General features: G+C 40.2%; 1 protein-coding gene across 3 annotated transcripts in view; it reads right to left on the reverse strand.

Moving 5' to 3' along the window:
• The window catches only part of EPB41L5 (erythrocyte membrane protein band 4.1 like 5), a 56,195-nt gene that overhangs the window by 11,974 nt on the left and 31,832 nt on the right, over window positions 1–12,389 (reverse strand). For all 3 annotated transcript variants that reach the window (XM_018072604.2, XM_029959825.1, XM_029959826.1), the window contains 2 exons: window positions 3,872–4,038; window positions 3,266–3,360 (listed from right to left, as the gene is read on the reverse strand). In XM_018072604.2, coding sequence (XP_017928093.2) covers window positions 3,266–3,360; window positions 3,872–4,038 — 262 coding nt within the window. The remainder of the gene's footprint in view (window positions 1–3,265; window positions 3,361–3,871; window positions 4,039–12,389) is intronic.

Raw genomic sequence — 12,389 nt, forward strand, 5'->3', positions numbered from 1 at the left:
AAAGGCAGCAGCAAGGCACGCGATCCCAATACTTTCTGCTTTTGAGCAGTGTTCCTAGTGCCACTGAAAATCACTTTATGCAGGAAGATGAAGTCTAATACAGGCATGTTTTGGAGCAACTTCCATGTATTTACAGATCACAACAAATTCAGAAAAAGCAAACACTCGTGTTCTTGCATTTCTGACCCTGGAGCAGACTTCAAACACGGGCAAACAGGGTGAACGTTTTATTGTTCATTTCACTTCAGAAGCTGATGAAAGCAGTGCATTGGTGTACTTAAAACTATTTGTTCTCTTTTGTCAGATCTGGTCACTGCACTGGTGAAAGCTGGGAAAGGACAAAGTCGCATTCTTCCATCCCAACAGATTTTGGCAGTGAGCAGCAGTGAAGAATGAAGCTATTCATTCCCCCCTTCCCAGTTCTCATTCTGGAAAGATTTCTCTTTCTCCCTAGAAGAACAGGGATAGCTAGATAAATATTTCCCTATCAAAGGAATCAATCAAGATTGAATGACTACAAATACAGAATTACATAAAGATGACTATCAGGCTACCTCTGACCTGTGATAGAAGACAGTTAAAGATTTTTCATTTACAAGGTTTAAATGAGTACTTCATTGGCATATGAGTGTCATGAAGTTCAGGATACAGCTCTGCCTTCATAAGCAGAAAGATAATGCTTTCCCCCAATGCATTTTACCAAACCTCTTACGTTCTGTCACTGTTTTTACGTAAGTCAGTATCTTATGCACTGGTAAACTTCGAGGGAGACGAAATATGCTGAAATTTGTAACCACACACTTTCAGAGAGAACACTGCATTCCTCTGAAGTAACAGCAAGCTCCAGGATCGAAGTTTATTGCAAGGCTTTAGTGGCTATACTGCAGTCCCATGCAGTTCAGTCTGAAGAGGATAGCACAAACACCTCTTTTACTAACAGATTAAGAATAAAAGTAAGTACAGGGGAAGAGTCAATAGGTACAATTTGTAACAAACATCATAAGTGGAAATCTATAGTTTTTCCTAAAGCAGCCTTCAAAGTCAGGAAGCAAAGTGTTTTTAATTGTTATTCTTAGGTCACTCTTTTGAGGACTCATTTCCAAACCATTAACCTTCTTCTCTGAAGGGTGTGCTCATTTGGTGCTACTGTAACCTACATGTCTTTGCAATTTGAAACACAGAGAATTTAAAGTATGCAGAGAGTATCTAATTTGTGTCTATCTTTTTTAAACAACCACTCTCAAATGACCTCTTGGTCAGCTAAATCATAGTCTGAAAAATTTTATTCAATCTCCTCTACCCTAGAAAAAACACTGATGATCTACTCTTATATTTTCTTAATACAATTTGTACTTCCTTCTTGAAAGCTGAAGTCTCTTTTACCCAATGAAAGAACCACACTGGCATACTGCTGATCCATACCTCATGTAATTCCCTGTTATGCAAATGTTCTCGCTCTCTAATCAGGTTACTACCACCCCAGTATCTGTAACCTCTAAAGTTACTCAGCACCTCATATGACAGCAGCTGGATAACTGTGACTATACTGAATTGGCAGCTGTTTGTTAGATTAGCTCATTACAGGCATCTTAGCTTGCTTATTATACATCAGCCACAATTTAAAAACCATTGAGACATTTTTGCTCTGTTCTCTCCAATTAACCATTTTTTTCCCTCTCTCTCTGAACTAAAGCAGAGGTCAGTGGGCCAAAATATTCCTAAATAAGCTGTGTTCATTTGCTTTAGTTTATGCAGAAGTGGTGTTTCAGCATAACAGGACCTACAGGCTACTGACTAATCTTCTTACAGACCTGGTAATCTTTGTAATGCACTCACCAAGCAGAGAGGTGCACAAGGCATCCCTGACAGCAGTCCTTAAAGGGGACATGAGCCAAAGAGCCTGCAGCACCACCCACAGCAGCCTTCTCTCACACCGAGGTGGAGAACAAGTGCTTAGGAATGGGCTTAGCTCAAACACATACTGCTAAACATCTCCCTTGGCACCTGGTTCCTTTTACTCTTGAGGGAGCAAGAAAAATCATTGCTGCTTCACTGAAAGTTAGATAAATCCTCAGGCTTCCCTGGAAGGGAGGATAGCCCAAAGAGAGATAACAGTGCCAGGTGTTTTACTCTCTCTGCTTGCCCAAAACGCGATAAAGCATCTAAAGCTTTAACATCAGGGAAAGCAGAGTCAAGGAAATATAATTTCCATAATTTTTTAAAGCTCATTAAAAAAACCAGAAGAATATCCTGTATGGGTGCACTTGTCTGCTAACCAGTAAATCTGTCAAAGTTCATTGTTGTTGTAAAGGAGGATCCTGTCCTCTCCATCCCTTCTAGCAACACTACTTATTTTCACTATGGCTCTGGCATTCCTTTGACCCCTTCTATGAACCTATTTTACTCACTATTTACCAACTTAAAAAAACAAATCAAAAACCTAATGAAATCTAACACCTTAACAAAAACTTCAAAACAAAGGCAGCTAAAAAAATATTGTTTGCCATTTCGTAGGCTACATTTGCTTACTGAAACATGCAGTGATTCCTGCATGTTTTCCTCCCCAGAGAGGGAGCCTGGGGAAGAAAGAACAAAGAGGAGGGAGGAAGGGAGGGAGGGAGGGAGGGAGAGAAGTGCCTTCACCTTGTTCAGGGCACTGAAGCTTGTACTTTGGCTCAGCTGCCTGTGAAAGTGCAGCCTGACTTGCTCAGAAGGATCTGAGAGCATTTAATCAAACCACATCACTCTTCTCTATGTAAACACAGAGAGCACTAACACCTACTTCAGAGAGCAGGTACAAACTGGTTACTTAACAGGAGGGATGGATCATCAGCAAACTTGACTCAAACCAACATCTCAAAAAAACCTTCTGGGAGGGTTACCTAGGGCAACAGAAAAATGCCAGGAAAGCAGCACACCCCTTCCAAAAAGAGGGTAGACTACACAACACCATACACGTAGTAACCTACACATAAAGACAACTGAGAAACATTTCAAGCATTTATGCCTTTTTCTCCCATTGATTTCAGAAAATTTCACCAGGTTGCAGTCTGCATACAAGCACCTCTGCCCCTATCTTTATCTCACTGCCCTGTCACACATAGGTTTATATATAATAAAGCAGCTGCATTTCCTTTACTACCCCCCAGTATTACTCACTCATATTCTTAAAAATTCTGCAAACAGACCAAGGTAAGTGGAAGACTTTTCAGAATCATCTGAACAAAACTCAGTGACTGTGCCAGGGGGAATGAAGCCCAAGTACCTGTATGTTTATGTTTACGTTGGGACGCTCAGTTGGCACAGGGCTGCTGCGCTCTGTCTCCAGCTGTTTCAGTTTTAGGAATGTGTCTTCAAATGCTGAAAAAGATAGAAAAAAAAATCATCTTCCTGATGTTATTGTGGAGTTATTTGCCTTGTAACTTGCATTCTTCCTGAATACTAATTAAATGGGTTTGAAGTTGTGCAAAAAAGCACAGGGATGGGAGAATCTGCCTACTTGCTCAGGCTTCAGTGCAAGTTTCAATCCTACAGAGTGTGTGTACCTAATCACAGTGCTCTGCACTCCTGTGAGTTCATCTACCCAACAGAGAATGAGCAAGCACACAGACTTAATTGCTTTTATGGCTGCACTTCACTGTATTTGTGGCTTAAGTCAGATCCAACAAAGATCTGACTTCTCCTATGTACCTCTGTCCTTGTAAATAAGCTTTGTTGTCCCAGTGGTGGGTAAAACTGTCCTTATGCATATAACCTAAGGGAGTTTCTAAAACAGTTCTGCATTTTTGTAAGGAAACACTCTCATAGCAACCTAACTATTTAACTTTGACCCCACACACCATAATATGAAAAAATCTGTAAATTTGCTTACGATCAGAGTCTGCTTTTTCAGCAGCAGTTTCCTTCGTGCCAGGATGAGGGCAACTAAGAGCCTCTTCTGAATCTCCTGTTGCCAAGCCAACAACCGGACGGCCTACGGCATCATCAACACAAGTTTCTGGCAGCTCTGTGCTGTCTAGCAAATCAACAAGAGGGATGCTGCAAAGGCAGAAAGATGGGCAGAGATAGGCAGAATCATGTTACCACTCTTCCTGTAACAAGAAAAAGCTTTGACACATGCAATCTCTTTTTTCAAGCTGTCTTCTGCTAACCAGATACATTCTGTAAAAAGTATTTCAGGTAACTAAACAGACATTGGCTCTCAGTGAGCTTAAAAAACATGACAAAGGGAACATTTTATGTCTCTGTAAGTGACTTCATGAAAGAACAGGTCTGTGTTGCCTGCTGCATCATCACACAGTAGTGGAAAAAGTGAAGAAGGGAAGTTTTTAAACCATTAAATACACTTTTTGGAACAAACATTTGAAGTTTTCCTAACAAACTCAAGGTACCCTTTACGATTTTTACATGAGAAAAAGAAAAGTGAGAGGGAGGGAAGTTGATATCAAAAAAGTTGTTCATGCAGCACTTCACCCAACACTCGCAAGCAGAACAGAGGGCAGAAGGGTGCACTGCACAGGTCTGCATTGATGCTGTTACGGTCAGGCATACCTATAACTAGTTTCAGTTTTGTTAGCTTAGGTAGAGACGTGAATGAAACTTGAGCAGTCACAATATTTTAAGTGAACCATAGCATGTATGCTGTACCCTGTAAGGATCACTTGTTTCACCTCCTTTGCCTTCTGATGGAAACGTCTCCTTTTTATTTTGCCCTACGAGCTGTACTTACAATGAACAAAGAAAAACAATTATAAAAAGAAAAATTATATTATGATGCTTATGTTGTGCAAGCATTCAGGAATCTCATACATCTCTTCCAAGTTTTGGAGCAGCTAAAGCTCTCCTAAAAGCAAACTAACAAACACAGGAACAACTGCTGCAGAACAAGAGGGTTAATCAGACATGGCCTGTGCACATAACTGCACCCTGATTATTGCCCATTTTAGTCTACAATTACCCTTACAATCAGTTTGGTTGCAATATTAGTTTAAGAAGAAAAATCTATCACTTTTGAAAGTCCCTAATATGAGAACAATGACACCAAGGAAGTATCCACAACAGAACTTACCCTTAAGCACAGACAAGAGACGCTTCCTACTGGGCAGTTTAGACCAGTTTCGCCCTTACCACTACCAATTTAATGCCCCATGCCTCTCTCCAGCCCCTGGAATCTGGAAGCAGTGCCCTGTTGTCACTAGAGGCTCCAGGAGAAAAACTCTCCCCCTCCAGCACAAGCACCCAAAAGAATCCTTCCTATGTTAAATATATACCTCTGAAACAGATTACAGGATATCACCGTTTTAGTGCTAATAATGTACGAATCATCTTAAGACAATTAATTGCTGTGAGGCAAACTGAGGCCACTTGCTTGATTCTCTTAAAGCAGTGCAATAAGAAGCTACTAGCAAAGCAAATAATAGGAAACTTTTCAACCTACTGTGCAGCCTCTTTGCACCACTAATGGGGAAGCAGTAGATAGTCTTGCAAAGGGGGAATGATGGATACAGAGATTTTTGTTAGAAGTAACAGACAGGAGTAGATGCTTTTCCAACCAAGGTAACAAAGGAAGTGAGACTGAATCCCATACCTTACTATCAGAGGACGATGATTATGAGAGTTTTCTAATCTTCACATGAAGACAACAATTTTCTTCCTATTTTCTGAGAGTTTTCTGCAAATAGCCTCCCAGTTGTTTAATATGACAACCATTACAGAAATTTCAGATTTTGTCTGCAGCACAGAGAGGTGCTGACACCATGTGTTGAAGAAACTTGGAATAAGTTCCCATGAACTCTACATCAGAGAGGTGATGTAGAGCATCAGTAATACTTCTTTGTGCTTAAGTCTTCTAATTATTTTCTTAGCACTGTAGCACAGTGGACAGAAAATGAGTGAAAAATGAAATTTATCTTAATTAGAAAACTGCTAGGATAATTACACTAGCCTTTTCCTCCCCATGACAACTGCAGTAATATTTACTAGACAGACAAGAGAGCTGATTCAAGAACTTGCCTGCTACAGATCAGGGCAGTCTTAAAATGTGACAACATATTCAAATAGCACACTCAGGGTCTAGTGTGTTCCAAAAGCTGCTTATGCTGAGGTGACCAAAGTTTGTATAACAACTTATTGCCATTTGTGCCGTGGGATGGAGAACTGGCTGAGGTAGCAAGGACAACCAGGGTGAGACCCTGCAGCTTCACCCCTGCATCATGGCAGGGCCTCAGGGAAACTAAATGAATTTTAGGTGGACTCAAGGAAGCCTCAAAGGCCAAGATTCAAGTAGGAATTGACCCCATCTTGCCTTCAGACCCACTGAAACACCTACTCAGCTACCCTGAGATACGCAGTCAACAAGAGGAAAGTCATACTAGGGAGACTCAGCCACTGGAATTTGCAGGCACAAAAGACGAGCTCTCCAAACAGCATCAAATCATTTAAGGCCACCCAGACTCTTCACCCTCTTCAGAGCACCTGCAGGAGGACTGCCATGCTGGCTTCATAAACAGCCAAACTAGGGAAATAAAAAGCACAAGATACTACTTGCATCACTACACAGAATTTCTGACATCTCTTACAAACACACTGATGAACTGTCCCACCAATCAAAGGCTGCCCAGGAAAAGTAGGAAACAGTCAGCTTGCCCTTCTCAACAATGAAAAGGGCACTAGCTTTCCACGTTCCTGTATTTACCCACGTACAAGGGGATATTTTGAACTTTGCACAGCAGTAAGTGCCAGGCTTTGTGTCTCCAGAATCAACTTCTACCAGCATATTTTAAGAAATACTCTGAGTAGAAATGCTGATAAAAGATACCAGCAGTTCATGCCACATAAATAATTATGCATATAGGAATAATGAAGACTTGTAGTACATGGAAAGGTTTAACCCAGTAATAAATCACACAGAAGTCATTATATGCTTAGGGATTTCACACAGTTAGGGGAGTAGCTACTGCATTCTCTCTTCTTTTTTCCTGACAAATATATTGATATTAGTATGTACCACACAGCACTCAATGCATAATGTGACTGAGAAAGCTGTCAATTACAACTGGTGTGGTTTTAATTTCCTAGTTGAAAAGCAAAACCATACTTCATGCTAGTTTATGAAATACAATCTTCAAAATACAGTAACTGAATCTGCTACAAAAGAGGTAATTCTCTTACAAACAATCTAATTGCAAACAGCACGGTGTACCATGCAAGCTCATTTATTTTTTCAAACTGGTAATGACACAGAATAGTCTCTGACACAGACTCTGCAAGGTAGTACAGCAGTATGAAGTTCTTTGTTAATTTTCTTAATTTTGTTGCATCCAATGTTGTACCTGAAGGTAAGAAGAATAGTGAATTTAAACCTTTTCAGATTTTTTTTCCTAAATAAAAATGCAAAATATTCAGAAAAAAAAGAGTTTCCTTTTCCATTAAAGTGTGGAAAGTAAAAGGAAAAATCCTGGGGATGTAAGATCAGACAAACAGAGACAGCTCATACACATTCTAATCGAGCAAGTCCCACATTTCAAGACTTCTGCTGTCTTCCATTTGTTTGAAGATAATTCTGAATACTGACATAGTGCAATATGTGCAAGTCAACAACTACAGCAAAGGTTGAACCTTTTCTGCAGCCAGCACCCTGGGAAAAGGTGCTGGCTGCAGAACATTCAGAGATACTAAGCAAAGCAAAAAAAATATTACCACCACCCTGTTTAGAAAGACATCTCTGTGCTTCCTCATTGCAATTCCTAGAGCATGTGACCTGTCCCTGTAAAAATGCAGCTTGGTGCTGTTGGGATGAGCATCTGCTACTGAGAGCTGTCACTCACCCTAATGGATACTAAGATAGTAATTCTCCTTAAGTCAATGAAGGCACATCAAAATAAGCCCAGCACAGAGGAAAATCTACCCTCAGGTTATATGCAAGATTCACAGCCACGTGGCAAAAGCACGCAAGGTACATCACACTGAAACAATTTAATCCTAAAGGTAGATGGATTTTAGGCAACCAGGGCTGAATCTGTCATGCAAAAAATCTACTACAAAAACCTGTGTCACAGCTTTAATTACTGAACTTACAGTTAATTCCAGGGCAGTCCATGACCATCAGGAGGGTCACCAGCCCTCTGCTCAGCACTGGAGAGACACCCCGGAGGGCTGTGCCCAGCTCTGGGCTTCCCAGGACAAGAGAAACATGGACATACTGGAGGGAGTGCAGCAAAGGGCCATGAAGATAACAAAGGGGCTGGAGCATTTGAGACAGGAGGAGAGGTTGAGAAAGCTGGGGTTGCTCAGCCTGGGGAAAAGAAAGCTCAGGAGGATCTCACCAATGTTTATAAAAACCTGATGGAGGGAGTAAAGACAACAGTCAAACTCTTCTCAAGGAAGCCCAAAGAAAGGACAAGAGGCAATGGGCACAAACTGAAATATAGGAAACTCCACTTAAACGCAACCCCCCCCCAACTTTTCTTCCTGTAAGGCTGGTGAAACACGTCTCTCATAGCAGGTGTGAAGTCTCCATCCTTGTAGATACTCAAAACCTGGCTGGCGCGGTCCTTGAGCAACCTGCTCTACTCAAACCTGCTCTTAGCATGGGGGTGGACTAATTATCTCCAGAGGCACCTTCCAGCCTCCACTGCTCTTTAATTCTTTGACAGCCTCACAAAACTTCTCTGATACCCGAGGAGTCAGCCACTACTTGCAGTGGCCTGACCTCTACAAAAGCACATCTAAACTTAAAACTGCAATAAAACAGTGACTTGTTATGCAACAGTGTTCTTGCATTTTAAATACAAAAGTATCCCAAATTCCTTCATTCAAATTAGTGGCTTTTTCTCCCTCAACTACAGAGACATTCTATGATATTGTTAAGTTAAAACACCTGTTTTCATTTGCATATTCTTATGCAACTTCATAAATAATAAAGGAACACATGGGTTTGCTTCACTCCAGAAGTTTACAACATCCACCATGCATAATCTAAACCTAAAAATAACACAACAGATTGCTCCTATCACCCTGGTAGATCTCACAGATCTTTAATATACAGTTTGCACATCCTTTTTTTTTTTAAGCAGAGTCATAAAATAAGACTTTTCATTAGCAATCTCCTTCCCCCTCTCAGATGCAGGGGTGAGGAGACAAAGTATCTCAGGCAATATTAAGTTATGTCTTGGCCGACACTTACTTTCTTGGTTCTTCTGGGCTGAATATCTGGAAACAATATTTTTGGGCTCTGTGGCAATTTGAAACACAGTGAAAGAATCTGAAAATCATTCAAGCACCTTATTTATCCTAAAACCCAAATATAAATGAATTTTAAAAGCCCTCTATTACAGCTTTTCATCTTTTTTTTCTTTAAAACAGGTAAAGAATATTGCAATTTAAAAGAAGCTAACTTCAGAAAACACATGAAAACACAGTGTGTTCAAAGGTAAAGGTCTGTTCTTCATGTAGTTAAAGGCCCCCAAGGACACCAACGAGCCATGAAGCTGGAGTCTTAACCTCTGACTTAAAAATTAACCCCGTGAATCATATGGTTGAATTGGAGTCTGTCAGGAAATATTTCTGTTTCTTTTCAACTGAAGCACAGCAGCAAAAAAGAAAATTTTTTAGAAAGAAAAGAAAGATAATTACTCTTTGCCTTTTTGGGAATTCTGCTCATTTTATTCTTAAAAAAAATGAAAATAATTCTTTTTCATTTCCAAACAAAATGTTTCAGAAGAGGTCTTATTGAAAAAAAAGGTTAGTTTTCAGATCAACCATGTACTTAGATATTTTCATGTGACCATGGTTCAAAAGGAGGGGCAGTTACATCCTCTATTTCTCTTAGATTTTTGAAACCACATTATAACCCACTAGTTTCATGTGTAGTTTTATAACAAATGTGACTTCCTGCATGGCTTTCAAAGATAAACCCAGCTAAAAAAAAAAGTAAATCTTTCAATCTTAAGGAAAACCTTAACATAATTTAAAAGATCTATCTAGATATAAATATAGATAGATATATATTGTTTTTAATGTAAGAGTGACGTGTGGCTTCTGGTCTATATGTTCTTTTTTCTTTGAAGACTAAATACCAACAGCACAATATGCAGAGCCTTTGTCATAAAGCTTTTCTCCCCCTCTACAGTCAGCTTTGGGTCCGTTGTTCTTATCTCAGAGACAGCTCAAGGGGCAATTTCTCAGGCTCTGCTGGGAAGCAGTCCCAAGCTCCAGCAAGGCCCACATCTCAGAGGCTGGTCATGGTGGTTTGGACAGCACAGGCACCAGCACTGCTGTGCATTCCCGCGTTCTTCGCATTGCGCTCGTGGACGAACGCGGGGCACTGTCCGTCCGCGCCGCGGGTCCTCGGCGGGGCCCACGCGTCCCACGCGCTTCCACCACGGAGACACCGGTCGGCAGCGTCAAAGAGCCTGGAGTGTTGGGGAGCGGGAGGGGGCACAATTAGTAAACGGGCACGGAGGAGGAAGAGGGTGGAAAAGTAAGGCAAAGGTAAAGATAAGGAGATCGATGGGAAAAGATGAGGAAGAAGGGCATTGCTGGGAGGTAAACGCCGAAGGAAGAGGCATGCGATGTACGTGTATGTGAGGACACTGCCAAATAAACCCCTTTTCTGCACAGTATCATGCACATTTTTGCACAGTTCTGAAATGACAAGTTAAGCTCTCTCATGTATACATTGCCTCCACTTACCAAATGAAAAGCGCGTTATATTTCAAAGTGCTTCACAAAACTGAGTAAGAGCTGTGTGCGTTTTACAGATGGGAGGAAATAACACAAGAGAGGAACAGGCCTGCCAAATATACAGCATACTTTGTTTGCAGAAAACAAGTTTAAGTGGCAGGTCTAAATGTACAGCTGAAACCAACATCTGTAAGCAATATCAGTTTTCAAAGTCACTGGAAAATGCAGATTCTAATGCAAGTTTCAAAAAGAAAAGGAGAAGAAAATAGAAACTCAGAAAAATGAGCATTACTGTGCAGGAAAAAACAGTAGAGCAAACACAAAGAATTCACAATTTAGGTGACTAAGGGACTAATACTACTGAAGAAGTTGACTGCAGCTATGACTTGGATTAGCATAAAAAATTTAGTTGGAAAAGGACCATTTTACAAAAGGTCACAATACAAACTAAGATCTTGCTTTCTAATTTTGCATATGAAGGCATAATGGTTTGTAAATTTTAAATTTTAAATTACTAAAATCAAACCCACAGAAATGCCATGCACAGTTATGGCTAGTCTATACCATAGTTGGAATAAGGTCCTCCAAAAGCTAGAAAAAAAAGCAAGGGAGAACACTCACCACTTTAAACAGTGTTTTGAAAAATATTTTTATGCAGGAGCCCTTAGCTAGGAAACTGAAAGGCTTTAGGCACAAGCATCTCCAAAGCAGCAAGGATAAGCAATTTACTGAAACAGCTGAATTTTAAAATACTTAAAAAACGGGCGATGATCAGATGAACAGATAACAGATGTTATCTGTTGTCTGTGTAGCACTAGGATCCTTCACTGGTATGTTTTAGGAGAGGTTGATGTGAAGGTACAGTCAGGTATCAAAAAAGTGCTTGGAAGAAAGCACTTCATAAACTATTGAAGCAAGGACATTCTTAAAACAAAGGTATTCCTTCAGCTTAATGTAGAAGACTCTACTTAATGAGCCAAATCTAAACAAAGTGAAATGATTGTTGCTGTTCACATAGAGGGGTCAGACAGCCTTCAGCTCAAATTCCACCTTCTCATGTTCCAGAACAGCCAAGCAGCCAGAGCAGGAGCTGGAAGATCACAGTGTTAAGGCAGGGAAGCAGAAAAGCATGCAGGATTCTCAACAGTGGTAAATGATTAATGTTCAGGGATAGTTCTCCTTTAGAAAAGAGACAGGTTTTATATAAAGGTCCTCCATGGGTAAATTCAAAATTTTGGTTTTTGTGAAATATGCCAAGGGAGTGATCTGTACATACTGAGGGCTCCAATCCTCAACAGTTTGTCACATTTTTTTCCTATCTCTTTCATGTATGCAATTAAAGGAAAGCTACATCCAACAGCAAGCAAAGAAAAAAAAAAGAAAAAAAAGAAAAAAAAAAAGAAAAAAGAAAAAAATCCCCTACTTATTCCACAATAAGGATGAAAATATAAAACTTTTGTGTCCTGTCCTATCTTGGCACAGAAAGAGCTTCTTGGAAAAAGACTAAACTTAGAATGACACAGTTCATGTTTTAGGCTTCCCAGACTTGCAGAACACTTTCAGATCCTGCAGACCAGTACAGCTTTCCTGTACTGACAATTTTACAGGAATGGAGTAAAGTTAAAAAAAACCAAAAACAAACAACAAAAAATCCCACACTAAAATCCTTCCTATCTGGCAAAGTACTTTCTACAATCTGGCACAAT

This window comes from Manacus vitellinus, unplaced genomic scaffold (genome assembly GCF_001715985.3).
Source record: "Manacus vitellinus isolate BGI_N305 unplaced genomic scaffold, ASM171598v3 scaffold_22_pilon, whole genome shotgun sequence".
Lineage (NCBI taxonomy): Eukaryota > Metazoa > Chordata > Aves > Passeriformes > Pipridae > Manacus > Manacus vitellinus.